This window comes from Brachyistius frenatus, unplaced genomic scaffold (genome assembly GCF_029030835.1).
Source record: "Brachyistius frenatus isolate BFR_SWC_R1_liver_20210118 unplaced genomic scaffold, ASM2903083v1 Contig_39, whole genome shotgun sequence".
NCBI classification, from domain to species: Eukaryota; Metazoa; Chordata; class Actinopteri; family Embiotocidae; genus Brachyistius; species Brachyistius frenatus.
Window position 1 is genome coordinate 2,447,501 of NW_027210638.1, and position 27,766 is coordinate 2,475,266.

The 27,766-nt window shown below is 42.8% G+C and overlaps 4 protein-coding genes across 8 annotated transcripts in view; 2 read left to right on the plus strand and 2 right to left on the minus strand.

Moving 5' to 3' along the window:
* The window catches only part of ric8b (RIC8 guanine nucleotide exchange factor B), a 9,475-nt gene extending 3,017 nt beyond the window's left edge, over positions 1–6,458 (plus strand). The window contains exons 5-10 of one of the 4 annotated variants that reach the window (XM_069701977.1): positions 1,443–1,593; positions 2,154–2,252; positions 2,732–2,876; positions 3,018–3,162; positions 3,288–3,410; positions 5,366–6,458. In XM_069701977.1, the coding sequence (XP_069558078.1) occupies positions 1,443–1,593; positions 2,154–2,252; positions 2,732–2,876; positions 3,018–3,162; positions 3,288–3,410; positions 5,366–5,474 (772 nt within the window). In that variant the 3' untranslated portion in view covers positions 5,475–6,458. The remainder of the gene's footprint in view (positions 1–1,442; positions 1,594–2,153; positions 2,253–2,731; positions 2,877–3,017; positions 3,163–3,287; positions 3,411–5,365) is intronic. The other 3 variants (XM_069701978.1, XM_069701979.1, XM_069701980.1) reach the window with 3 other exon arrangements.
* Positions 6,459–7,675: 1,217 nt separating this feature from the next.
* On the minus strand, positions 7,676–16,756 carry LOC138622865 (NAD-dependent protein deacetylase sirtuin-3). 2 transcript variants are annotated; one of them, XM_069701982.1, is made up of 9 exons: positions 16,510–16,756; positions 11,278–11,500; positions 11,056–11,107; positions 10,895–11,022; positions 10,416–10,648; positions 9,003–9,103; positions 8,760–8,921; positions 8,447–8,659; positions 7,676–8,238 (listed from the first exon to the last, which is right to left on the minus strand). In XM_069701982.1, the coding sequence occupies exons 2-9, from the start codon at positions 11,490–11,492 to the stop codon at positions 8,047–8,049; spliced, it is 1,296 nt and encodes a 431-aa protein (XP_069558083.1). In that variant the 5' UTR covers positions 11,493–11,500; positions 16,510–16,756; the 3' UTR covers positions 7,676–8,046. The 2 variants fall into 2 exon arrangements, with proteins under 2 accessions (XP_069558083.1, XP_069558082.1); XM_069701981.1 differs by having other exon boundaries at positions 10,895–11,107.
* A 2,009-nt stretch (positions 16,757–18,765) lies between these two features.
* On the plus strand, positions 18,766–24,008 carry tmem263 (transmembrane protein 263). Its single transcript, XM_069701984.1, has 3 exons — positions 18,766–18,951; positions 20,937–21,007; positions 22,534–24,008. The coding sequence occupies exons 2-3, from the start codon at positions 20,941–20,943 to the stop codon at positions 22,830–22,832; spliced, it is 366 nt and encodes a 121-aa protein (XP_069558085.1). The 5' UTR covers positions 18,766–18,951; positions 20,937–20,940; the 3' UTR covers positions 22,833–24,008.
* Positions 24,009–24,734: 726 nt separating this feature from the next.
* Positions 24,735–27,646, minus strand: LOC138622866 (zona pellucida sperm-binding protein 4-like). Its single transcript, XM_069701983.1, has 8 exons — positions 26,976–27,646; positions 26,578–26,762; positions 26,392–26,489; positions 26,153–26,313; positions 25,873–26,065; positions 25,197–25,338; positions 25,043–25,118; positions 24,735–24,962 (listed from the first exon to the last, which is right to left on the minus strand). The coding sequence occupies exons 1-8, from the start codon at positions 27,610–27,612 to the stop codon at positions 24,871–24,873; spliced, it is 1,584 nt and encodes a 527-aa protein (XP_069558084.1). The 5' UTR covers positions 27,613–27,646; the 3' UTR covers positions 24,735–24,870.
* Positions 27,647–27,766: the final 120 nt, after the last annotated feature.

The following is a 27,766-nucleotide window of genomic DNA, read 5'->3' on the forward strand; positions in this document are numbered from 1 at the left end:
AATGACATTTTTTTTTTTTTTTTTTTTAGCCTTTTAGGCTTTGGAAACAAAAATAAAAGAATAAATTCAAAGATATGATAACTTTACTATTCAAGGACTATTACTGAAACATATGAAGAAATTGTTGACAAAGACAGGTACCAGTAGTGAAAATGAAAATTGGTGGCACTAACTTCTCTTCTCGTCATGCCACAGCGAAAGATGACGTTCTAAAAAGATTGAACCTCAAACGGTGAAAAACAAGAGTGGAAACAATGATAGAAATCTGACATTTTTGTTAGTTACATGCAGCTGTTTATATTCAGAATAAAGAAGATGATTTTAACAATCATTCAAAATGATCAGGGTCAGCTCAAATGATTTTAATCAGGGGATTACATAATAATTGTGACAATCTGACACACATCTGGGAACCTGGTCCTCACTGTTCTTCACATGTTAATCTCATTTACTTGACTACACCTGCAACACTGAATTATGTCACTAGAAATTGTGAAAGGACACAAACAGGAAGGGGCTCTGTCCCGTAATGCTTCAGTGCTTTGCAACTCACTGTGTAAATGTTTGTCTCCGCCTCAAACATCATTTAAAATTGACTTTGCATGACAATTTTTTTTTTTTTTTTAAAAGCACACGGACAGACAAAATGCTCCACCGGAAAAATCATCTGCAATGATTTGCTCGTAAGCAGCACTTTGTGTCCACCACAAATTTAGACTGAAAACCTCATGATCAAAGAGCCGGCTGCTGCGTTGCGGGAAGAACGCTTCAGGATTGGGCGTTGGCTGTTGAGCGTTTCATCCTTTCAATGCCGTTAGCCGTTGTAAAGCAACGGCAGTATGTTCTTTTTATGGTAATTTAATGCGGGAATGCCAGGAATTTGTGGCCACGGCCTTCAATTTCAACAGCGTTGTGTAAAAGTGACTGATGATCCTCTTGACCTGTCGGGCTGGTGACTGAACCGGTCATGGGAGTGTGACCCAGTGACCAACAGAGTTGTAGTTTGTTTGAATGTGAGTAAAAGACAGAAATAATCTGAATAGAAAAGTAGCGTACAAGAATGAACGGTTTTATTCTTAAGTAAGTTCAAGTTCCTAAATGTAGAATAAGAACAAGATCTCCCCCTACAGAAACGTTCTTTCATTCATTTAAAAGCTGTTGTTTCAAAGCTTTAAGATATTCATCATCTATGTACTTCTTAAACCTCCGTTTTTAGACTTTGAAGGTCCCATGTTCTATAAATACAGATATCTATTTCTTTTTGACCTGTTAGGACCTCTAAAGGTTTGTGATATCACAAACTCAGACTCGTGTGATTTGTCCGCCCCCAGCACGACCCGCTGTCCAACCAGCTATGGAAGAAAACAGAGAGCGGCCATTCTGATGTGAAGCGACCAAAGAAAACATTTACATAATTGAAAAGCATTTTCTTTAATCCTCAGCCATGCTGTCAACCTGCTCAACAACCTGCCCGTGACCTGCCTGGATGTCTTGATTGACGTGCCTGTCCAGGGAGGACAAGAGAAATATGGCGGGAAAAACATGGATGTAGTCCAGGTGTTATTAGACTTCATGGAGAAAAGAATCGACAAGGTAAAGTTCATCCTCTGTGGCAGACACGCAGGAGTCTTGGCAGTACTGGTTTGTTGACCTAAGAAACATTATACTACATTGCAGCGGAAGACGTCATCGCCCGCTCTAGTTTGACACTACAGATCACAACAGGAATAGAACGATACATCACTCTCCCTCTCTGCAGTCAGCTGTGCTGCACATTTATTTTTGATTTATTTGAAATATTTATTTCATTTATTTGAAACAAGAAGAAAGACTGAAATTATGCGGCCGGACTCTTAACTTGAGACATCGGTGACATAAAACAGCTGCTCCACGGTATTTTTCATGGTGTACCGTGTGCGTCGTTGCGGATCAGTTGGACTGCAACGACCTGTTCGTACTGCACGTCTGCATATCATTCAGTTCCTTATCCACCATCCTGTCTTTACCTGGTTTCCTTTGTATGACCCACGCATGTATGTATGTATGTATGTGTGTGTGTGTGTGTGTGTGTGTGTGCGCGCGCGCGCGCCACTGACGGACATCTGTCCAGCTTCCCAGCTTTGTGAAGTGTTTGTGGTCTGTGTCACTCCAAGCAGGGCTCCAACTACAAAGAGGGTTTGACTCCGGTGCTCAGCCTTTTGACCGAAGGATCCAGACACCACAGGGAGATTCGCAGATTTATCAAAGCTCAGGTAACACCGATGACAAAGAGATGCTTATGAAGTACGTGACATGTCTCGTGTCTTATTGCAGTTGCACAGTTAATGCTTCTTCTGGTGGAGAAATATTTGTATGATCGTGCATGTGCTGTCCTTGCGTGCTCATGAGCCAGTGGTTAGGTTTCAGAGCTTTGCTGTACAGACACCGGGAAACGTTTCAGTCCAACCTCCAGATCAGCTCTTCAGCTTCACTAGAAGTTCATATCGCGATCGATTCTCTTTCTGGCTGACATTCAAAATTAGGCCCAATTTGAATTCAAATATTAATGAATCTATTAGTTATTACTGCTTGTGTTTGTCCTCGTGTTTTTTTTTTCTTTCTTTAATGTGTAATTGTCTTTAATTGTGGGCTTTGTCTGTTTGATTTGTTTTAATTCGGATGTTCAACTTTTGCTGTATATAAATGTGCTTTATAAATATACCAGACTATTAAAAACCCTCTGCTCCCTCAGGTACTTCCCCCTCTGAAGGATGTGAAGATCCGGCCGGAGATCGGCACCACCGTCAGAAACAAGCTGGTGCGCCTCATGACACACGTTGACATGGGCGTGAAGCAGACGGCTGCAGAGTTTCTCTTCGTCCTCTGCAAGGAAAGTGGTGAGTGCGGAGGACTGTTGTTTTGGGTCGTAGGGACAAATATACGGCGCAGCACCTCGCACACGGCACCGATAGTAATAGCAACCAGAGCCCGGCTCATCCTCACACGTCCTCATTTGTGTTTGTGGTGTCGTCTTTCAGTGGACAACCTGCTGAAGTACACGGGATATGGAAACGCAGCAGGGCTCCTGGTGGCTCGAGGACTTCTCGCAGGAGGAAGAGGAGAGACTCAGTACTCTGAAGATGAAGACTCGGACACAGAGGAATATAAAACTGCCAAACCGTTGTGAGTGCTCCGCACAGGGCTCGGAAACAAAACGTCGGATTCAACTCGTTTAATACATTATGACGCGTGCACTGATGAATGAATGAGCTCGCAGCTGAACATTACGATTTTTCATCTACTTTAAGCAGCATCAACCCCATCACCGGTCACGTGGAGGAGCCGATGCCGAACCCCATCGAAGAGATGACCGAGGAGCAGAAGGAGTACGAAGCTCAGAAACTGGTCAATATGTTTGACAAGTTGTCAAGGTAACGCACTCAACCAGAGGAGAGCAATTATCTCTTCTAGTGGCTGCAGAATCCTTTATTGTAACAGAGAAATGCTCAGAAAAGTGAAGTGGGGATTAAAATACAACATTTAGGAGGTCGTTTAAATTGTCTTCAGGCCGGAGACGGCGAAGTGAGTTCAAAACACAGAGCTGTTTCGTCAGGTAAGGTGATGACACGATGAGAAAAATCTGCACAGTTTATAACACTTTGTCTTTAATCTAACGTTACGAATACCAGCAGCGTAATTTTATAAAACAAACTGTTGTCTAGAAAGTATGATGTAGCACACATTTGATTGGTCGATGCAGCTCCCCGAGGGGCTTTGTGAAAGTCACAGTGATTATTTCATGCAGCGCTGCTGTTGATGTGATCGTAGACGCACAAACACAAGATGCCATAAGGAAGTCTTTGACAAATAATGAAGCGTGTTTCTCTTGGAAAAGTTTGACCGAGACGATAAACTTTTTCCTGTTTGAGCATCTGTTGCTGCACCTGCTCAAATTATTCATATTATTTACCGTTTCCTCAGCAGAGGGTCCTGTTGTGTTCGTGTTGACCTTTCCCTAGTGAGCCGGAGCTAACGTTAGTTCGCACAAAGGTAACGGTGAGCTCGCTCCCAGCCAACCGGTTCATCATAGGAAGAATCTCTTGCCGTTAGATGCAGCTTCAATTAGAGCCGGGCTTCCAGCACGCTGCAGCATTCAGCTGGAGTAAATGGGAGCTGCCGGCACGCCGCTGCCGCATCATTACCACCGCCCCCATTAATTATCACCTAATTGGCACACACGGTCGACTTGCCGGTTTCTGGTTCCTTTATGTGCCGCATTCAGAGTTTTAATAACACGTCCTGACTTTATTCTTCTCGTGTTTGAGGAGCCAGTCATTGGCCAGACGAGGAGTGGACTGAGACAGAGGCACAACTAGACAAAGCAATTTGGGTGGAACGTAGATGAAGAGGAAGAGACACGGGCGAATAAATGTGCAGACAGAAGAAAGCCGACCTTGTCATTGTTGAGCCCAAGAGGGCGTTGAGCTGTAATGAGGCACGTGCGCCCAGAAGAGGAAGATTCCTTTCCGAGGCTGCGACTTCTTTCTTCTCTTCTTCAGCAAAGGAGATGCAGTGGTGACAGAGGTGCCTCCTCAGTGCAGCCTCTCAGGAGATTGTCAGAGCCCTGCAAGAATGTGCTCTCCTAACTGCTTAACTGGTGCTCCAATTAGCACATACTCGGCACCTCCCACCACCTGCCAGTCCACCGGTCCTCTGTCACTCCTGAGGAGGACAGAAGAGAGGTTTTGGTCTCATTAGGACAGGTGATGTTGCATGTTTTTGTTTGTCATCGCGATCCCCGTTGTACCTGCTGACTTTGACCAGTGATGTCGGGCTTTTGACCCGCGGTGCCGTCGCCGCCGCAGGTGTCCTCACTGGAGAGATTTTGAGGTGAAAGTTTTCTGACCCCCATCACCTTTTAAAGAACTGTAGTTGTTCACAGGATAAATTAACGTTTAATCAGTAGGACTTACAGGGCCATTTGTATTCGAAGCTGTCAAACGAGTGCAAATGGATCCTTTTTTTTTTTTTTAAATCTTTGATGGATAATTCTCTGATAAATCATCTTAGAGGGACGGGTGACACACAGTGCAGGTATAATTGGATTAGGGTGAAGGGGCAGTCAGGGCTTTGAGGAGATTAGTCTGAGCGCTGATCCTGTAATTAAACTGCTGCTGGAAGGGGGGGGGGCGTTGTTGTGTGAGGGTCCTCCACTGGTGTATGTTAGAGAGTAAACGCGTGAAAGCCCTCTTTGTGTCCGTCCAGAGATACAAAGGCTGCTGAGTTTTACCTCCATATTTTTGTTTACTTTGAAAAGAAGGCCGTCGTTTCGAGGTTTTTCAGTTCTGCAGCTCTCCATCTGATACGTTTGTCTTTCCGTCCGCAGGCAGAATGTGATTCGGCCCATGGGCGTCAGGCCGGACGGGACGTTAGCACCTCTTGTAGAAACTCTGTGCGATCCACACGACGACAACTCAGGATCAGACTCGGACTAGTGTTGCTGCACATCGGGGCCACGTTTTCCAGACTGAGCCCCCAACACATCGAGAGCTGTGTCCCATTTCGAGGCCTGGATCCTTTGATGGATCCACTAAGGTGGGTTCTCAAGCCAAGTTAAATCCCTGCCTCCATCACAGAGGAGAAAGTCTCGCTGCTGAGTGTACAGCCGTTCCCCCAAAAATCATCATTCCAGTCAAACAAAACAGTGACATGCTGTAGGTCGCTGCCTAAGAAATAACTTTCCATTCAATTAAATTGACTTTTACTGTCAGACATTCGATCAAATGTTGGATCTCGAGTCCGGTGTGTCTCCAGGAAGTTGCCCTCAATTGGCTAAAAATTGTAGTGTGACAAGTTATGTTTAAGTGTAACTGATAAACACAATATAGAAATACCATACGGCTTCTGTTTCTCTTTATTAAATTACACCTCGCTTTTGGCGTAGTTCAAATGAGATTGACTGATGAGCGCTGAAATGCAAATAGGTCTGATAAATATGACATGACAGGCCTTGTCAGGACATATTGCGTCGAAATGAAACCTCTGATGATCCAGTCCTGAAGTGGGACACAGCTGAACATTTCACAGGGGAGACTGCAGGTCCGGTCGAGACCGTTCTTCAAAGTGGAAGTGGACTTGATGTGTGGCAGGAAGACTCTGCCGAGGCGTCGTAACGCCTCGGAAGGCCTTCATGTTTACCATTGCATCTTTTACTTTACGGCTTCCTCAATTTGAGAAAATAAAGGTAATAATATAACTGTGGCTGGATCGTGTGTTTCTCACTTGAAACACTGTCGGTTTGTTTAAAGTGTAATTGAGTCTGAATAATCATTCCTTCACCTGTGCTATTTTTTTCTTAACATTTTTCTATAAGTTTCTCGTTGTATTGCTGGATGAAGTGCACATTATACAAACAGAACTAGACATGAGATTATAGTAAACACTGTTAACAGCAAAAGCTTCTTCCCGGTTTGAAATCACGAGGCCTGTTCAGACCGGAGCTGCGTAATTTACAGAATCAGGCGGCGTCGGTGTGAACCGTTTAAACAGCTCAGTCGCTCTACATTTGGTCGTGTTTTTATCAGGAATGTTGCACACCGATTAGGCGCCAAGGAAACTTTCTGAATTTAGGGCTTGTTGGCTGACTGACACTCACGTTATTGTTATTTATTTATTTTAGACAAAAAAAATCAAATAAAACCTTTATTGAAGAGACGCGACGTTTTCCTGTGGCGGATGATTGTGAACATAGTTTCCGCCTGTTGTGGACTCTCGACAGTGAAATGTGTAAACTGCAATGATTGTTTTCTAATCCATATTAATTTTGCCAAATCTGCATGATGTTAAATCAAGAAATGTGATTTTTTTTTTTTTTTTTCCTAGATTGAAAACTGATTTTTATATCAATCCACCTGTTTAATGTATGTATAAACTGAAAGTAATAAATTTCTTTGTGTTGGTACAATTTAATGACAAAAAAAAAAAAGAGCTGTCAGTTCAGACGTTAGCTGCACGATCGCTCACGGCTTCGCAACGGATTCGGTTCCTTCTCGAAATCCTGCTCTGGGTTCTGATATATTTATTAGCTAGTTCACTTGTTTAACGGTGAATAATTGTAAGCACACTTTTTTTTTTTTTTTTTTTTAACCTTTTCAGACGAGTAACTGGCTTTACACTGGCACAAAAGACCCGAGTTAACATTTTGAGTCGCTTACCTAAATTGCATGACCAGTTAACCTGTCGTTTCTCATGAAAGAGCCGTGAAAGCTCAGACGTACAGACGGCTGTCGGTGTCTTGGTAAACTGCTGCCACAAGCTGCTTAAACAGCGGCAGTGCTCCTCGTCAGATCAATAAGTCTGACCGTAGACCGCAGTGCCCGCAATCAAAACACTCAGCAGCCATTTGTTGTTTCTTATTTCTTTAGGTTTCTCTCGCTCTAATTTGTCATCTGTCGTTCACACACGGGTTATGTTGTTCTCTTTTGTAAATGCATTTGTGTTCCACCACACAATCACTTCTCTCCGTCTGGAAATGTTATGAAAGTAACTTGGTTCTTTTTGAACACTCTTGCATATTGTCAACAGCAGCACACTTATTTTATGTAGTGAGGTTTCCACTGAAAAGTTAATAAACTGGAGAAAAAGAATCGTCTTCTTGTGACCCACACCACATAAATCATACTAAAGACGTGCAAATTATATGTTTATTAAATACTGTTTAAAGTACAGTGTTGTACTGATATAAAACATGAACAAGTTTCTGACATATAAAAAAAAAAAAAAAAACCTGAAGACGCATTTACATTTTGTTACAGGGCTCAAACATTCAATAGTGTTCTGGATGGACGCTCCCCTGTGCTTGAACATGATAAATCTTTTGATTTGTACATATGAACACAACATAAACATCACACACACACACTCCGGCTCTTACGTTACATAAACACTCAAAATAACCTGCTGAGAGACGCCGTGTGTGCAGAAATCACAGACCAGTCTTTAGTGTGAACTAAGGAGAGAGGAAACCGCCTCAACCCTTTCCAGTGTCGTGCTTTCAAACGTGCCGCGTCAGTTGCTCGGGCTCGATGATGCGGAGCTTTTGCTGTCCGTCTCCGAGTCGGTCTCCTCGCTGCCGCTGCCTGCTGCTGTTTCTCTGGATCTGGACGTGTCCATCCGGCCCGGAGGCTCCGACGCCGCTCTGCTGCGGCGGGACGTCTGCCCGCTCTGCGACGGAGGGCTGCTGACCAACATGGGGATGCTCTGGAGACGGGAAGTTGCCACATTGGACACCAAACGTGTTATAGAAAAGAGCCCAGACAAAGAGACTGTGGTTTCAATATTACAGGAGTTTTCTCTGCTGTGTTTCTACTTTCCCTTTTGATTTCAACGAAGTATTGTTTGTCTAATAAACAACCCGAAATAATTTTTAAAAAAACGCACATAACCCGCAAGAGCTTTTTCAACCCACCAGCGTTTCCTGACTCCTCATCAGCTCTTGGATCTCGCTGTCCCAGCCGAGTATTTCAGCGAACCTCCTGACGGTGTCCTCCAGGTCCCCCAGCTCCATGTGGTCTCCCCTCCGCAGCGGGACCTTCTCGAAGGGGCCCACGGCGTGTCGGTTCAGGAGGAGACGTGGGACGGTGGAGCGCACCGTATTCACCAGGCTGGCGAACGGCTCAATCTGAAACCATGAACTTCTGCTCAGATTCAGCTGAGCTCGAGATCAAGTGCTGCAGAAACCGGTTTCAAGTAGGATGGTGTAACAAAAGTGACGTGTTTACCTGCAAAGAGGTGCCCATAATGATGAGCAGGTCCGCTTTGGGGAAGTCTTTCGAGTGGAGGAAATACTTCTGAGGAAGGTCCTCTCCAAAGAACACAACATCAGGTTTGACCGTTGCGGCGCAGAATGTGCATGTGGGGACGACGTCGTTCATTATGGCGAACTGTCAAACAAATACGTGCGGCAAGTATTAGTGTGGCATCAAGCAGGGAATTACTGTTTTAGACAGCGCAGCTGGACGTACCTTGGCCTCCTCAGCGGGGTACGGAGTGTAGCACAGGTGACAGGAAGCTGTGGCAAAACTACCGTGAGCTTCTACCAGTTTGTCATCTGGGATGCCACACACTACGAAGGAGGTGATTAAAAAAAAAAAAAAAAATGATGACAGACCGCAAGAGCAAAGACGGACATCCATTCTGGGAAACACGACAAACTCACGGCAAACAAATTTTAGGCGACATGAGAAATCGCTCCGCAGCCGTAACAGGTTTTTTTTTTTTTTTCCCTACAATTATAAAGCTTAGGAGCAGCACCGAAGCCAAATAAATATAGAATCATTGTGAAAAACCTCCACAGAAGTTTTGTTTTTTTTAAGCTTTTTTGGGTGTCATTTATTTATTACCTGCTATAGGTTTTCCACATTTTTTTTGGAATATTTTGCACAGATATGATCAAAATAATGGTCAGAAATGATGTGAAATTGCATAATCTTAATCAAAAACTGTACATTTTTTTATGGGGGGGACGACCCCGAACTCTCCAAATACATGTGCCTAAGCCTCTTAGAAAAACACTGCATAAGTCATATAAATGTAATGAAACACTTTGCACTAGTTCTGCAACCAGCCATTATTTTTGTCATGGAGTGATGGATTGCTCTTTCGTCTCTATAATCTCGGTGAAAATGGCGTCTTTAGATTCCCGGAATCCAACATGACATCTTCAAACGTCTTCTTTCTTTGAACTACAGTCCAAAACCCAAAGAAGAGGAGTTTACAATCATATAGGAAACGCCTCGAATTCTTATTTGAACTCTTAAAATGACTAAAATGATTATTCAATTATCAAAACAGTTGCTAAATAATTTCCCGTCAGTCATCTAATTCATTAATTGACTTATCATTGCAAAAAAAAAAAAAAAAAAATCTCTCCAGGGTGGTGGACATCCTGTACCAAAGACAGGCTGTAACCGAACAAGGACAATCAGGACGTGACGGTCACCTTCCATAAAGCATTGCACTTGCCATGCTGACAAATCCAGCGAGTAAACGGTGTCTGACTCGAAGCGAACTCGGACGTCTCCGATAAATCTCTGTGTTCAACTTGTTGGTTTTCTTAAAGCACAAACATGAATGAAAATCAAAGGTTTTCTGGAAATGAGGTTAATCCACAAACCACTGGTTTGTGCTCGATCCTCCTACATGAGCGCCGATGCTGTTAATGTACAACATCGACCTGCAGACAAAAATCACATATTTATATCGTGTTGAGGTAATAATGTATGTTATCCAAAATATATAAATGAATAAAAAAAAAAAAAATTTTAAAAAGTGAAGTGTATCTATTCAAAAATAGTTCATAATTTCATCGTAAGTATTTGGATTACATGTACGCGTGTGTGCTGTTTTTGTTTGGTTTGCTTGAAGTTGTCGCTCACGTTTCTCCAGTCCGTCTATGTTCTGGGTGTACATCCGGAGCAGCAGGCCTTTGCGGTGAAGCATGCGGATGAAGTAGTGGATGTAGTTGGGACGGTGGCTGCCGGGATACAGGGCTCGGGCCAAGGAGAAGAAAGGCTGCGGGTCGTTGGAGAAGCAGTCGATGTTGAAAATAGCCTCTGGGTAAGGGATGTTGTACTTCTCCAAGTTGGCGTAAAGACCAGTTCCCGGAGTCCTGAGGAAATGGAAGTGGCAGACATTTTGACGTGATGAAAAAGCAGCTAAATAAAAAAATTAAAAAAAGTGAGCGAGGGCGGGGGAGGATGAGGATGAGACCTCTCAAACGAGAATGCCAGAACAATGCAGCTGCTCGCCGTTTCTAAATTTTTTTTTTTTTAAAACGCTTTCGCAGCAGACGACGTTGGAGACGGGGAGGCGGGAAGGTGAGGGTGAGCAGCGCACGGACCCACGGGACACCCACCTGAAGTCTGGGATGCCGCTGGCTGTGCTGATCCCTGCTCCGGCCACCACCACCACGTTCTCGCAGCGGCCGAGCTTCACCAGCCGAGCGACGGAGGCGAGGCCGCCCCGGGACTCGGCGGTGACCGCGGACGGGCCGCCCCGGTCGGGTCCGCACTCGGGGGACTGACCCGCCCGCACGGGATCGCCGCTGGCTTTGGGCACCTTTCCTTTACTGGAGACGGAAACGTATACGTGCGTTACTCTGACGCTCGGGCGTGCACCAAGCGGTCTACCTACTGATGGGACGTTTCTCGTGTTTCTCCTGTACAGGATTTTTTTTTTTTTTTTTTTTAGCGTCGTCAATCACTGGTCTAGAAGTGTTCCCTTCGCTTTTTCCTTTACCTCGTAGGTAGAGCGTCCTGTCCGCTCACACTCATCTGACTGAGGTCCCGAGCCAGAGCGGAGTCCGCTTGTTTCCTCCGTTGTTTTCCGTACAGTCCCGGCCCGGAGTCCCGGCGCCGTGCGGGGTCGGTGCGTCTGGCCTGAGAGCTGCGGGTTGTTCTGGTTCGTGGAGGCTGGGGGGCTTTTTTATCCCAGCTGGACCTGGACCTGTTCATTCCCACACCTGTTGGCGGGGGGGGAGGAGGAACAAAACAAAAAAAAGACACTGTTAATGAGCTGAGTCAAGTTTCCTTTTAAAAGACAATGTTTTACTTTCTCAACAGTCCACAACGGGACGTGGAATTGATTGTTTACTTTATTGGATATTTTCTTTTCAACTCACTCCTTTTTCTAAATACACAAATTAGATATGGACCTTCCCCCCCCCCCCCAGTGATTTGTTTTTCATTTGCGCTCCCTCCGGCTTCTGTGTCCCATATTTAAAAAGCTGTTACACCGAAATCATCGTGGCATCCTTTCCTCTTTAGTCCCTTTGCAAAGAGCGAAGCTGAAATGTTTTAAAACTGTCAACTGTGGAACAAAAGGTAATGGCTGCAATATATTTAGCACCCCCCCCCCCCCCTCTCCGCTCCTCAGCAGCTATGCTAATACAGTCCACAGCTGTGGCAGCTTTACTGTGCAGGCAAAGCGGAGGGGAGAGCTGAGAAGTGGGGGTGGTGGTGGTGGTGGTGGTGGGGGGGGGGGGGTGAGAGTTAGACAAGAGGGGTAGCAGAGGTGAAAGAGAACCGTAGATTGACTGTGTGTCAACAAACCCAGCTGGGAGAGAAAAGAGGATGCCCCCTAACGGCCCCTGCAAGCTGAGAGAAACAGGGGGGTGGGGTAGGGGGGGTGGGGGCTGCAGAGATAAATGATATGGAGGCGGGATTCAATAAAGAGGGAGCAGAGTAGATGAAGAGGAGTGAGAGAGGAGGAGGAGGAGGAGGAGGAATGGGGGGGGGGGTCTTCTCCTCCAAAGCTATTCTAGGCCTTCAAACAACTTCCATGAGGGATGAGTGTGAGTGATCGGGGAGAAGGCGGCGAACGAGGAAACAAAAGGAGCTACAACCCCATAAAACAAGACTGTTTCAGAAGGCAGCAGGGAGATAAGACGAGCTTTTGTCCAGAGGCACCAGGTCGCCCTCCGGAGGGGACAGGGGACAGGGGGGGGGGGGGGGAGACGGGAGAGGCGCGTCTCCGTGGTCGCGCGGGGCGGCGGCAACGCGGTGGGAAAATATCAGCGTTCGACGTACGAAGGGATGGATCGACCTTCGTCACCCCATCAGAAGTTCTTTTACTGCGTTACAACAACAACAAAAAAAGAATGTTAAAACTGAAAAAGACCGAATTGCAGACATTCTCTGAACTGCTTTCATTTTAGGCTCTCAATCTTCTGTCCCTTCATCTACTTAAAGGGCCCCCCCCCCCCCACACACACACACACACACACACACATTACTACAGTTTTCCCCTCCTGCACATCCTAAAGACCTATTAAAAACAGCGGGAGGCCGAGAGTCCCGGCTTTTGTCTGGTCTCCTCTCAGAAAGACACCGCTGAGTACAGGCAATAAATCAGCGGCCCAGTTATTAAGGTCTCACACAGATGGTGCAGCGTAGCAGCACACAACACGTCAACATCATCGCAACCCTCTGTGGCGCAACCGCATCTGGCACTTTGCAGAAAGAGTCGGGCACATTGAGTGGTGCAGCAAATCTGCAATGAATTGAATGACACTTTGTCAACAGCCTGCTTTAAATTAAGATGATGTTGCGCCTTTTTTTTTTTTTTCTTTTTTTTTAAACCCCTCCATCAGAAAGTAGTCGTTTCTACGAGATCGAACTTCCTTTCCGTGTTTTTAAATGTTCACTTTTTGGTCTAATAAAGGCCCGCATGCGCCGCAAATGCCGTTATAATTCTTTAATGACAAGAAAATCCCTGTATAAATGACAAAAGGCCTAAAAAAAGGATTTGAGTGCCCCCCCTCCACCCCCACCCCCTCCTCTCTCCCCCTCCTCCCCCTGCTTGGCCTTTCACACTACTTGTTCTCGCAGGTCTCCCTAGTTGAAACTGAGCCCAGTGTGTCCCAGTACCAGACCACCAGGAGTGTAGCTGCTCATATGAGGGTTACAGTTATCTAATTAGGGATGTCCCACAACAAAGGGTACACTTCAGTGATCAACCTCGACCCCCCCCCCCCACACACACACACACACACCAAAAAAAAGTCAAACTGACTGATAATCCTTTTAACACGTTAGAGGCCAAACGCCAGCCGAGGGAAGCGGACACGATGTTTGTGTAAAAGTAACTAACAAAGACAGAATCCGAAGGAAAAGCAGCCATCCCATCAACGCTTACTGCTCAGTGGCAGAACAGAGGTTGTTGTCTGATTATTGCATCACGGTTAAAAACAACAACAACAACAACAAAACAAGGAGATATCATTTCTACTTTATGAACTTCCATGTAGATAAGAATTCAGAGTATTAATTCAGTCTCTCTCTCTCTCTCTGACGATTCTGATTTATTTGGATGTTAAAAACGAGAGTCTTCACGTCTGCGTTCACAGTGCGATGACGTCACTGCGGCTTCCGGGCGTGTTCATTTGACAGCTTACAGCAGGTGTGTCGTCACTCGGACCGACATGTTGCCGCAAGTTTAACTTTGCATCCGAGGAGTCGAGTGGTTGAAACATGGACGTGGCGTCTCTGAGAAACAACTCAGCTGTGCCTTAAAGGAGATTTGGTTAAGTTTAATGAGGGGCTTTTCTCCCCCCCCCTCCGGCATTTAACCCTCCACTTACAGCGGGGTTGAGAACAGCCGACTTTGATCTCCGCCGCCGCGCCCCCCCCCCCCCTCCTCCGACGCAGGGACGGCAACCGGCAGCCCGGTCGCCATGGAAACCTCTTCATTACTTCGTTGGAGAGGCAGCGGCTCTGTGCGCTTCCCTCCCCACCTGCTCGCTAATGACATATCACTCCGTGTCGCATCTTTGTTGGACTCTCACTTGACACAAAGCAGCGAGTCCTAATTCGTGTTCGTATATTGTTTGCTCACGCAGAGAGGAAGGTGGGTGGTGGAGAGCTAAATGTCGATGGCCGAGCAACGAGTCTTTGTCCTGTTTACGCCTCCGCGGGGGGGGGGGGGGGGGGGGGGGTGGAGGGGGGGGGTGGAGGGGGGGGAGGCTCCTGAATTTAAAAACCAATCAGGCATCAATATAAAAATCACCGTGTGAGTGCAGGATGTGAAAATTAACACCGCAGTTTAATGTGAAAGCACGTGACCGGTAACTTTTTCTTAATTTTTTTATTACTAAATACTATTTATAAAATGTAAAGCTTATCATATACACGCCGGACACAAATGATATTCAAAACAAGCAACTGAAAATGAAAACTGAAATCTGTGTCATTAAATAAGGTCGTCTAGAGCTAACCATTCATTTCATTATCAATTAACATGGTGATTTTTCAATTAATAAAAATAGTTAAGTCTATAAAATGCGCATCAGGACCAACAACCTACAGGAACGTCTTCATATTGATCGTTTTGTCCAAACATCTGTCCGAAACTTTAAGACATTTAGTTTACAGACATAAAATAAAGCTGTGCGATGAATGCTCACATTTGAGGCAGCATTTGTCCTTTTGTTGATAAATGAGTACAATTAAGAACCCGGTGTCTAAATAGTTGATTGGTTTTGTTTTTATAAGCGTCGACGTAGAAAGGTCAATGACGAGTCTGTCAGTAAATCCTGTTGCGTCAAAACATGCGAGTGTAGTAAAACACTAAAATCACTTCAGGATGTGCACAACTTTTTTGCTACACAAAAGTGCTGGAGGAGACGCTCAGAAAAACAAGCGGACATATTATAGTCCCTGCATCAGCCTCGCTGCGAGGCCACACTGCCACCTGCTGGAACTTTTAGCTCATTACACGTGAAAGCCATCAGCCCCATTGTGGGAAAACAATCACCGCCACTTAACTTAACTGTGGTTAACTGTGACTGACCTGCAGAGGATTGCCACTGGTGAAAGTCTCTACGCGAGAGGAAACAGGCAACCAAACCCTGTTCAATAAGGTCGTATAGTCAGCACGCAGCCACTGGTGTCCAACAGGACAGAGACATCACAGGGAAACATGCAGCTCGAGCACAAGACGGGGACGAGTTCAGTCACAGAAACAGTAAATGCGTTATTCTTCCTGTTGCGTCATCATGTACTGACTAGAAATGCTTTCTTTGTTGTATATAATACCGCAAACTGAACAGGGATGTGTTGTTTTGGATCATTTTATTTGGCGGTTATATCCATTTTAATAAGGAGATTAAACAATGTGAAGAGATTATGTATGTGCAGAAGACCATCTACGTCTGGGACCTGTACTGAGCACATTAGGGGTTTTAATTACTTTTTGAACACCCATGTACATATAATATACCCGTTTAAGAAAATATATTTCTTACAATAATAATAATAATAATGAAAAATGTTCGGTTTATCTACTTAAATCCAGATTGTAAAAAAATATAGAAATATCTGTAATGTCTAAACTGCTGGACACGAGATGTCTCTCTGTTTGTGCACTTGAGATTTCACGTTTGCACCTAAAACTATACAAGTTACATATTGGTTGATGATCGTCTTCCACTCTGGTTGCGCTGTCACAAATAATGCTTGAAATATACAGCTGTCAAACTGACTTTAAGGTGAGCAGAGAAACTCGGTGAAAACAAACTCCGCTCACTGAAGCTGAACACATTTTGGAGAACGAAAATAACAGCTTTACATTAAGAGAGAGGGGAAAAGAAAAAGAAAACAGCTTTGTTTTCTCGGTCTAAAAACAATGGACCCTGAAGCAGAAAACAGATGGCCAAACCCCCTCAGGACAAATAGAAAATGTGGGCTTTTATTTCACTAGAAAGGCGCAGGGTCTCGTTTCATCTACAGCTGCTAGTAATCACTCACGTGGTTCGTAATATTGAGTGAAATACACAATATTGGGATCTTGGGAGCTTTCTTGAAAAAACAACAACAACAACAACAACAACAACAATATGTTGGCCTAATTAGCTCCACTCTGCGGGTAACCATTGCCATCGTTATTAAAAGGTTAAAAGTCTACTCGTAATACTAACAACAATGCCGTAAAAGTCACAGGAGGGCTCTCATTTGCAGCGTTGACATTATCTACCTGTCTCCTTGCAGCCGGCAGAGCTTCTGAATGATGAACAGACGACGACGACACCCTGCAGACTTTTTGTTGGGCCACTCGGGATGTTTTTACACCCAGAAGGAAAACTCGCTGAGCTTCTTTCTTGCCAAGATCTCAGGTTGTCCTCCACCGGCTGCTGCAGGGAGGTGAACAGAATCTGATTTATCTGTATTTAAGGTTCTCGTTCTTCTGAAATACAGGATCTGGATCTGCATGCAGCCCGAACTGTAAGTTTATACAAGAAAGAGCTGTCACTCTGCTATTGTTTCCGGGTACTAAATAAGTCTTTACGAATACGGGCGGGAAACAAGACCTACAGTCACGTGAAACTGTGTTTCCGCTTTCATAATTAAAACGGATCTGAGGCGACAGTCCTGCAATAATTCATCTTGGAAAGAAGGCTGTCAGTGTTCAGTTGTAGTTGGAACCAAAGGCGTCAAGATATGCGGGTATTGGCGTTAACTGTAATACTGGAGAGGGGTGGGGGGTATTAGGGATTTGTGTTATATTAATTATACAGATATGAAAATTATTGTAACTAATTCAGCCAGGGGATTAGAAAAGAAACGCAGTCATGGCTCGTGCATGTTAGGATTAAGCACCACTTAATCATTGGCCTGCTTCATAGCAAAATACATCATGTACTTGGCGTAGATTATATAGAATTGTATTTTGAGTGTAATTTGCCAAAAGAGAGACTAAACACACAATAAACTAACAAAAGATTATTTTCACTGATAGCATAATTATTTTTGGTCACTTTTCCTATTGATTGCAATAATATCGTCACTCAATACTTGAGTGAAAGTCTGATATTGTGACAGCCCTAGTTGGGGAGGCGTTTGTGATCATTCTGGAGGCTGCACTCCTTAACTTGATAGCTAGTTAAGCCCCATGCAGAAGTAGGTATAGATAACAAATGTGTGGCCAGAAGGACAAATGTAACAGCATTATGACGACTTAATATTTTAAATCTTTTAATTTAGTATCTAGAGTGCAGATCCACTCTGTCTGCATTTGCTGTGATTCTAGGCCTTCGCCTATATTCATGCACACATTCACCAATAAAGGAGAATATAAACTTCCTGATTGTGGTAAATTGGTTAAACGACACGCATTTTTATTTGCAAATATGCAGCGTTGTACATTTCCACACAGGTTCCCTCTATGGAAACATGACGTGATAAAAGGTACAATACTTATTTCAAGGCCCTAATCATTTCAGGCGATCATTTGGAATACATATGTCCAAACAACTAATTACCACAAACCCAACCAACAGGGCCTCCCGCAGCGTTGAACTGCTTTTCAGTATGATGACACACATCTGTTTAAAAGAGACGATCTTTGATTTAGGACGCTATAGATTTACGTCAATTCCTCCCTGGAGGGAGGCGGTACTCGTATTGCTTTCCCACCCGCAATCCCAGAAGACCCACCCTACTCTGCCTCTGATTGGCTAATATTCGTTGTCTTTGTTCTGAGGTTGGTGAGGTGGTTGGTTAGGCTAAGAATGACAGGGCCAGAGCCAATCAGAAGCAAAGGACAGGGCGGGTCTTCTCTGAATGCGGGTGGGGAACAATGACAGGTCTCGGGGTGTTTGGATCAGAGTCCTCTCCCGCCAAAGAGAAGGTACGCTTTGGGGGGGGGCCCTGCATATTATCTTTTCATTTGTTTCTACATACATTACTACACTTTGTGCTATAGTTTTGAACGTGATACCCAAACAGAAAGTGCTAACTGTGATCACCAAATTAAAAAAAAATTGTGTTCTTTTTTAAAAAATTTTTTTTTTTTACTTAACCTTTATTTAACCAGTAAAGGTCCTGTTGAGATTAAAGATAAATTTTTCAGGCCAAGACATGCAAGCACCACAAATTAAGAGCAAGCAACACGACTCCATCTCCAAATCTTTCAAAATGGTCTTAAACGCATTCAAACAAATGATTGAATAATTTGGGATTGTAAAAATCAAACAGTTTAGAATATTTGGGTTTAGGACCTCATTACGCGATATTTTTTTATTATTATTTTTTTAGAGTACATAAAATAAGTATACTTTCAAATTTTATTAAGATTCAGCAGAAATATTTCACAACAATATTATTATCACAGGCGGTGTGTGTGCGCGTGCGTGTGTGCGCGTGCGTGCGCGTGCGTGTTTCTGTAACTGTAGCAGCTGGTGCTCCAGACTGTGGACAGTGTGTCCCTCTGTGATTGTATGGGTGGAGACGGGAGGACCTCCTCCTCCACCACCAAAAAAAACAAAACAGTCAAGAGACAACACGGATCAGCTTCACCATCAAGCAGAGACGTTATTACGGCCACTGGAAGTGTAAAAAAAATATATATATTTGTTATTTAGTTTAAAGTCGCGCGCACATCCCTTACGACATTGGAGCAGTTCACGAGTCTAACGAGGTAAGTGTTGAAAATTAGAGCGACGTGGTTGTGTTTGTGTAAACGAGTCAGCCATGAAAACTTCTGTAGAAACCACGGGCGTCACTTTGAAAAATGACTGAGTCATATTACCTTTAAAAAAAACAAAAACAACAACCACGGCTCCGACTACCAAACCTCCGTCGACCTGTTGGTGCTGTTGGAAGATAGTTTGGACCCTCGCGTCGGCCGTTAACGGCGAAACCGTTCAAAGTGGGTGATTCGACAGTTGAGTGGCGCGCGAGCTGGAAGATTCTACAAATAAAACGTTAAAAGGTCCGCGTGGCGTTCAAATCTGAAGGGGGAAAAACAAACAAACAAACAAACAAACAAACGGCTTTAGTGACACATTCATGTTCAATTAGACGGGAATTGAACTACTCGGAAAGTCGAGCCTCCCGGGAGTGGGTGTGGGGGGAGGCTGTCTGCACGGCGAGTCGGAACCGTAGCTCAAGTTAAAAGTTACCGTCCTCGAAACACTGCAGTAGCAGGGGTGGAAGAAGTATTCAAAGTACCAATACCCCACTGAAAATACTGCACCACAGGTAAAAGTCCTAAATTCAAAACTTAAATCAGCAGTGAAATGTTCTTAAATATATATATTTTTTCAAAATAGTACCTACTGTGACGTAAATTGCTTCCTGTCAGTGCTTTAACTTTAAATATTGTGTTTTTTTTTTAAATTAATATTACTGTTGCATTAATGTGTATATTGCATTTGACTGCTGTAGATGTTTAACTACGTACATACTGTTAAATTAGTTTAATCTGCAGCGATTCATTATACTCGATAGGAGTTTTCCCAAATTCAATTCATTCAGTGTAGCAGAAACATTCAGAAATATTGACATGGTTTCCTCTGGACAGGATGAGTAGAAAAGGTTATCATCTTAAAATATATAACAATAATACTGTTGACTGTGTTTCTTGGTTGTTTGTATATAATATATATAGATATATACTGTATATACTGTGCATTTTATATTTATATTTTTACTGCTATTTTATAGCTTTTCTATTGTTCTATTATTATCTTATTGCTTCTGTATGCTGCCGTAACGAAAAAAAATTCCCCTCGGGGATTAATAAAGTAACTACCTAACCTAACCTAACAGTATCCTGTCAGACAAATGTTGGCTACTGAGAGATAAACTACAATATTTGCCTCTTGAAATTTAGTGGAGTAAAAAAAAAAAAAAAAAAGCTGCATGAAATGCATATACATAAGTAAAGTAGGAGTACCTCCAATTTGTACTTAAATATCGTTTGTTAAGTTAATGTACTTATTCCTTCATAACCAAACCATGCTGTCAGATCAAGTTAAAACTGCTCAGATGTGAGGTTCATAGGTTTATTAATGCTATTAAAAAATGTCTTGCCTTGGTTTAGAGCTCATATTTTTGCCATTTGCTTTTTAACCTGTTGTTCAGCTCTGTTAGACAGGTCTGCCTTGTTTTATTAACAGCACACCCAAAGCAAGCTCTTGTATTTTCTTTACACACTGTGTGCCTACAGCAGGCCTATTATTCACACCGACATCCAGGTAAAGATTTCTCTGAAGGCTGTTTCATATACAACATGTCCTCTATTTGGAAGAAAATGACACATGTGAAACGGCATGAAGCAGCATATAGCCTTGTCATTATCACTGTGAGAGGTAAATCCGCTCATACATGATAGAACAAAGAAGTACTGCATGTGTAATATATCATTTTCAGGGATAAAAACTGATAATCCAGGCACCATTGCCCTCTTCACACAAGAACACATGAATAAACACACAGAACAATGTGCCAGATCGAGCATGGACGCAGGTCTTCAACACAGTATACAGCATAAGAGAAATACTTTAAGGGTGGCGGGAAGAGAACCATTTTCAAAAGCAGCATTAATGTTAGAAACTCTTCTTTTCCCGTGTGTCTGTGTTTAGTGTGTCATCTTGGTAATTGGGTTATTTATTTTCCCAGAGAGATGAGTCAGGCGGAGCAGGTGCCTGAGGACGTGCCTGCATACCACGAAGATGAGCCATTAGCTACAGGTAAGTTTTGTCACAAATGTCCCATGACAGTTTCCGTGTATTCACCCCGACGTCTTCCAGGTTTTCAGATCGTGTTGGAGCATAGTGTTTATTTAAAGAAGAAGTTAATGCGCACATTCGATAGGTTAGTGTTGCGGTGAAGCAGAGTTGTCTTATCTTCACGGAAACATTTGACTTCTGGATTTTGTCAGATAACAGTTTGGACACATTGTGAAATGTTTTATGGGTAAATGAGCCGTGTTGAAGGGCGACATATTTCAGTGTATTTGAAGCATCAGTACTCGTAAAACACAGAACACAGTGTAATAGGAAACGTGTGCCAGAGACGGCGCAGGCTTTGGTGCGCAGAGTTGCTTGTGTGCGTTTAGATCAAAAACACAACACACAGATGACCTGGACGGTTCACAGCTTTAAAATGACAACCGACTGAGTGAAAGTCAGATCGTCCTCCAGCCTGTTGCTGACAAGCGTGTGACGAGGTGTTGATCAAAAAGCGGTGACGTAGTGCTTTATGTTTAACGTGTCCATCGGTGACGACGCGATTTAAACAGACAGGGTTTTACCTGCGAGTGATAAAGTGTTCATGGAAGATTCAGACTGACTTGTTTTCAATGCTGCTGGTTGAAATGAACACCGATATGAAGCTGAAGAAGTTCAGTCATCATTCAGTGTGTTGAATATTGAGGGACAATATGTTTTATAAACATTTGGAGGGACAAATTTCCATTTGTCACTCACTGAAATGGACATAACCTCCCCCTCCTGCCGACCGCTTGGCTATTACACACTTGGCTGTGTGTTTGTGCTATAATCTTTTTTTTTTTTTTAGCTAAACTGATCAAAGAAGAAAAACAAGAAGAAACCTTGTGATGTGACATAATGGAAGAAGTAGCTGATTGATTAAGTTGCTGATAAACAGTTCTGGTAATCAATCAATCTCGATGTCTTTGAGTTTTTAACTGTTTTTTGAACTGGACTAAATGATTATATACTTAATAAAGAAAATATCTAATAGATTAATTGATTTTTTTTTTTAAATAGTGGCAGGGGCAATTCCATAGAGTCTTTTGTGCCGTGGTAACATTATTATCATGGGTATCTGTTGTGGTAGTGTTGTTTTGTAACATGCACCGCTTCCACTATAGAATAATCTGAATAGGCCTGTGAAGATTGAGTGTGTTTAGAGTAGATACATTGATCTACAATATATGAATAAGGTACTATTTTAATTATAATTTTTTTTATAAGCAAAATGGCACATTTTATGGTAACTCATTACAGTAAGCTAAACTTAGTATAGCTTTTTTTAGTGCATAAAGCATGACTATAGACAAGTGTGTTGTCACTATTTTCTGATGTTTACAGATCAAACAGTCAATTTATTAGTTCAGAGAACAATTAGAAGGTTAGGTTAAGTCATCATGCAGATAATCATTAGTTGAAGCCCTAGTTTGGACCATTTCAGTCCTTTGTATTTTTAGTTGAAATGTTGAATCATAGAATATTGCTTTACTGTTTTAAACCAGACAACAACAAGGACCACCCACAGACACAGCCGGGCATATTCGGCAGGTTGGCGGGGGGCTTGTACGGTGCCACCAAGGGAGCCCTCGGAGCGACGGTGGGCGGTGTGACCTGGATCGGAGGAAAGAGCCTGGACCTCACCAAGACTGCTGTCAGCTCTGTAGCCGCAGTGCCTGCAATGGGAGTCGGGCTGGTGAAAGGGGGAGTGTGCGCCGTTGCCGGAGGAGTGACGGCTGTCGGCTCTGCGGTGGTCAGGAAAGTTCCCATAGGGGGCGGCAAAAAGAAGGACAAGTCCGACTGACGGAGAGAGGAGGAGAGTGAATGGCTCGTGCCGTGTTTGCCTGTTTTAGCGTTTGCGGGCAGGAAAAGAGCAGCAGAGGACTCGAAGTTCAGTGTACACATTTTGGTGTTGGTTCTGTGCTTTTGTTTTTCTTTAGTTTCAGTTTTTTTATGTTATTGTTGGTAAAACCATGTTCATACAATTATGTGGAAAAGATTAAAAAAAAAAAAACACCAAAAAAACCACCACCAGACTATTATCACCTGTGCCTGAAACTCCTTACATAAGATTTTGATAACAAGCCACATCATTATTTTGCTGTAAACTGTATTTGTTGCATTAGTTAACTTATATAAGAGGAGAACAGCACAACAACAGTGTTTACATTTCACTTGCAAGACAATCAATGATCAATCAGATCTATAACTGACAATATGGTATAAGTGGAAATATTTCACAGTCAACTGACAAACGCTGTTAGATGGATCTGAAAACACTCAGTAGGATTTCTGTTCGACCGTCCTGTTCACAAATGAGCAAATATGTCTGATCAGAAAGGTGATATTAAAAGTCCAGTTTAATATCTAAACTACTTGCTGGCTGTGGATATTTCACCGGTGAATTTTTGTGACAGGTTCACCCTCTGGTGGTTATATTTTCAGGTCACTGGAAGGCAACTCTTGGTTTTGATACAGAGTTGTATTTATTACAGTAAATATAGTGTCACAGTAAGAAAGTCAAAGGAGTATACTGTTTGAAAAAAAATATATATTTAAAGAAAACCTTACCACAAAGAAGCTTCATAATGGAATCACTTTTTTTTTTTTCCTGCACAAAAGACCATCAAGTTCTCCACCGTAATATTTTTTGGTAATACTCCCGTTTGTACTGTTACTGTGTTTGCTGTTGTGCAGTGGGAATGTGATGGTTGGATTTCTTGACCTTATATTCTGAATTTCAAGTGTTAAGTAGATCGTTAAGCAGAAAACCTGTAAAAGTGAATTTAATGTGAAGAAAGTGTTTTTGTTACTCAGTCTTTCCCTGTAAAGTACAACTTAAGCCTTTGTATCTTGCAGAAATAAGGATTCCAAGCTTCTTCTTTTTTTTGTCAGTGTTCCAGAACGTTTGGAACATTATCTATCGAAACAGACGTCGATATCATATTCAGAACTTGTTGAAATAAAACAGCTGAAGGTTGTCCTTGTTCTGTGGTTCCTCTGTTTCAAAAGATGTTTTGGATTTTGGGACTACTGGCTTACGCGCATTTGCAATTTGTCCATGGACATGCCCCGATGGCGCACATCAAATTTGATGAAATTCGGCAACAATGGCCCTCAGAATGCTTCGAATGAAAAAAATTAGCCAGGAGAGGTGTTTTTCTGTGGTATTATAAATGTTTCAACAGGGGCAGAACGTCACTGTCCAAAACCATAAATACCGCATCAGGTCAGGAGCAACCTGGTGGGTTTACTTTGACAATGGCGGGGTCGTGCACATTTAGTTAAATGGAGTCTATTTGGTATATGCCATTTTCAAATACGAAATAATAAAGCTGAAATAAAAAAATAAAAGATTCAACATAATATAAAATTTAAGCTCTTTTGCATGATAAAGCGTTATCCTTTAATATTAAGATCTCATTTATTAACTAAAACTGGTCATTTACAGATGTGTCTGCTCACCAAGACCACAGATGCAGTACTTGATTCTAAGAGCACAACAAAACATTTTGGGAAATTGGAATGGCTATGACTTATTAATAGAAAAACATTTATTGAAAAGTTTATTGTATTTTTTAAATTTTAGATCTCATTTTAAAGCCATGAACTAATTAATTATTGCAAAAGGTTCCTGGTTGTTGTTTTTTTGAGTATCATTGACAATCAAAATAAGTTTGATATGCACACAAATAATCAGAAAGTATTTCCAGCACATCAGAGCCAGCACTGTTTTAATATAGATGTGAATACAGTAGTGTGATCAGATGCATTTGAGTCTTCCCCCAGCATACTTTCAGCTCTTTAGTCATACATTACAAGATACGTATCTGTATATTTGCTTACTGCTCAGCGGTGGCAAAGATCAGTGGTCCAGAAGTAACCACAATCTTTGGTTCATCCTTTGTCTGGTCCGCAGCCTCGACATCTCTCTCTACAGACAGACATACAAACATGGTTAGATTTTAGGACATATTGCTTCTGAATTTTACAGATTACAAATTCATCTCTTACTTCTCCTGTAGCATGCTGGTTCACATCTTGCGCCCGGTGAAGCAACGCACACAGCTGTACTACAGTGAATGTACACCTGAACAAGGAAAACAATGTCAGAAGAGAAATACAACGTTATTCAGATGCTGCGGTACCATATCAGTCAATATGTTACCTGTTCCCTCAGGGGATCCATTGAATTGGGATCCACAAAGGTAAACATTTTGAAAAGGAAACGTCTGTAGTGGGTGGAAAGGTCCAGACGAGGGGGCACAGGAACCAGTGAGGACAAGTAACGATCATCCCTGTATGGACATCTGGATGGAGAGCATATTAAGTTAAGGCAAAATAAATATGGAGCCTAACCGTACATGAACATGGTTGATAGCGCCGTCCCATATCAGTTTATCAGATAAAACATTTTTAAGCTGTTACGTTGGCTAATGAGTAACAACTAATTGCAATACAGAAATGATAAAAACTAAAATTTCAGATCATCATTGCAGTACGTCCACAAGGGAGAAGTGACAAGTTTATTTTTCAACTTTAAAATATCCTGTGAAGTAGATGTGTTGGTCACAACTATTTAAAAAAAAAACAACAACTAAAATAATAAAATTCAAGGATTTTGTTTTTGTTTAAAAAAAACAAACAAAGATTGACCAGTGTAACATTACCATATTCTTTAATTTCTCAATTGATATGAACTTTTCCTAAAAACAATTATTATCAACTTGACTCCAGTTTCAATAATTTTATAATCAGTTTTCACAGTGAAAAGACCTGACAGCAATGTAAATTTCCACACAGATCAATCATAAACAGGAGAGTGTAACTGGTATTTTAGTTACCCGTCTATCAGAATGTCCCACTGGGGAAGGCTGTGAGGTTTGGGGCCTTTGGTTGCCCAACAGCGACCGAGAGTCAGGACAAGCATAGGATCTTTCCTGTCAAGGAGTTGAACCTCCACGTACACAGGATCCCTCAGTACTTTTCTCACAGGATAGTCTGCTTCTGTATAAAATGAGCTATAGGCCGCATCCACTGAGAGCAGAGATACAGTTAATTATGTTATCCAACATGATAAAATGATCTACAAACAGAGTGACTGTCAGGCTGACATCCACTTACATTCCTTACAACCCTGTGTATAGCATTGTCCATTGGCCAACCTCATTTGCACGCTGATGAATCCCATAGCAGCAACTGGTAGAGGAGGATTTAGAAATAGTAATACTTCTACAACCACAGTTTCCACTGAGGTGCTGATGTACCTACACTGGAAGAGAAGCCTGAAAACGAGAACCGGCTTCATGTTGCTTGGTCAGAACCTTTATTTAATAGTGCAACACTTTAAAATTATCACCTACTCATAGTGGCTGTCTCTGGTAATTTCTCCAAGACGCCCAACTCCCACTTCAAATGTGGAAGACATCCTGTTCTCATAGATTATAACTCCAGGTTCCTCCTGCAAAAGGTTAGAAAATGAAAGGTGGGATGACAATGTTTACAAATGTACCATATGAATTGAAAAGCTGAAGAAATAAAGATCTTACCGTGACAACAGAGCCACAAGCAGTAACAGGAAAGTGGAAGATGGCAAAGGCTGAATTGGTGTCAACATGTGTACAGCCTTGACCTTGTCCCATCAGTGTGATTGTCTCAAGGTCAATGTTGGGTAAAGTGACATCTTTGGCTACTACAACAATGAAATGGGCATCCTTGGTGCACTGGACGGTCACTGGTGGAACAAATACAGGCCGTGAGGGGTAAAATATTACATTTGTTAACCAGTTTTTGCCACAAGACTATTCTTTGTGTCATCATACCAGGGGCTTTTGTGCACAGCATTGTAGTTTTGACGACATTTTAATCTGTTAAAAAAAAGTAAGTAAAAAAAAAAAACAGTCGTATATGCATCTCAAAAGAAACAGCAGCCTTTTCAAACACTCACCTGCTGTTCCAAAGTAGCATTGTTGGCCATCAAAGCAGCAGTTTATGGCTTGACATTCAGTAGGTGTGATACTAAGACCTCCACATGGGACTCTCACATTCCTTTCCACCTCACAACTCTGAGCAGGAGGTTGCTTTGGTACACCTGAATTGTAGGTAGGAGTTTTCCATGGCATAGCATGTTGCTGTGGTTTAGGGACCTGCGGCTCCTGAAGAGAACGATCCATAACTTCTACGGGTTCTCTAGTTGGTGCGAAGGGCACCATGGGCACCACGGCAATGTTTGGTGGTGGTCTTAGGGTCACTGCCGAGTCATCATATTGATTGTTTGGAGAGGACCCGAAGGGTATAGGGTGCACCTGTTGGTGAGGATATTTGTGATGGGGGTGCCAAACCTTTTGATGGTGATGATGAGGAGGATGATGAGGAGGAGATTGATGATGATGTTGAAGATGATGGTGAGGAATCTTCACTGTAAGAGGTTGAACAACCACTGATGACTGAGGAGTTAGACCACTTTGGTACGTCCATGGTGCAGGATTCTGCGACTGTGAGGCCTGAGCCTCTACTTCCGTCCCCAATAAGCAGCCTAGCAGTCCTAGTGCCAGTAAAGAGGCGATACTCCAGCGCTTTGCCATGGTTTCAAAGCTGTCTGATCTGGATAGTCCCCAAGTGTACAATTTCTGTCTGCTGTTACATATATATGTTGCCAGCTTTTAAAAAACACACCCCACCAAATAACCACCAATCAAATCTGGCGATCGTTTAAAAGTTTCAGAGTATATTATATAA

Excerpts from the sequence above, each read along its gene's own strand:
- LOC138622865 (XM_069701981.1), bottom strand. The coding sequence starts at position 11,492 with ATGAACAGGTCCAGGTCCAGCTGGGATAAAAAAGCCCCCCAGCCTCCA. Across the intron at positions 9,104-10,415 it reads CATAGACGGACTGGAGAAAC|TGTGTGGCATCCCAGATGAC; the intron begins GTGAGCGACAAC and ends CCTCCTTCGTAG. Across the intron at positions 8,239-8,446 it reads TGAGGAGTCAGGAAACGCTG|AGCATCCCCATGTTGGTCAG; the intron begins GTGGGTTGAAAA and ends TCCCGTCTCCAG.
- tmem263 (XM_069701984.1), top strand. The coding sequence starts at position 20,941 with ATGAGTCAGGCGGAGCAGGTGCCTGAGGACGTGCCTGCATACCACGAA. Across the intron at positions 21,008-22,533 it reads AGATGAGCCATTAGCTACAG|ACAACAACAAGGACCACCCA; the intron begins GTAAGTTTTGTC and ends GTTTTAAACCAG.
- LOC138622866 (XM_069701983.1), bottom strand. The coding sequence starts at position 27,612 with ATGGCAAAGCGCTGGAGTATCGCCTCTTTACTGGCACTAGGACTGCTA. Across the intron at positions 25,119-25,196 it reads TGGATCCCCTGAGGGAACAG|GTGTACATTCACTGTAGTAC; the intron begins GTAACATATTGA and ends TTCCTTGTTCAG. Across the intron at positions 24,963-25,042 it reads ACCAGCATGCTACAGGAGAA|AGAGAGATGTCGAGGCTGCG; the intron begins GTAAGAGATGAA and ends GTCTGTCTGTAG.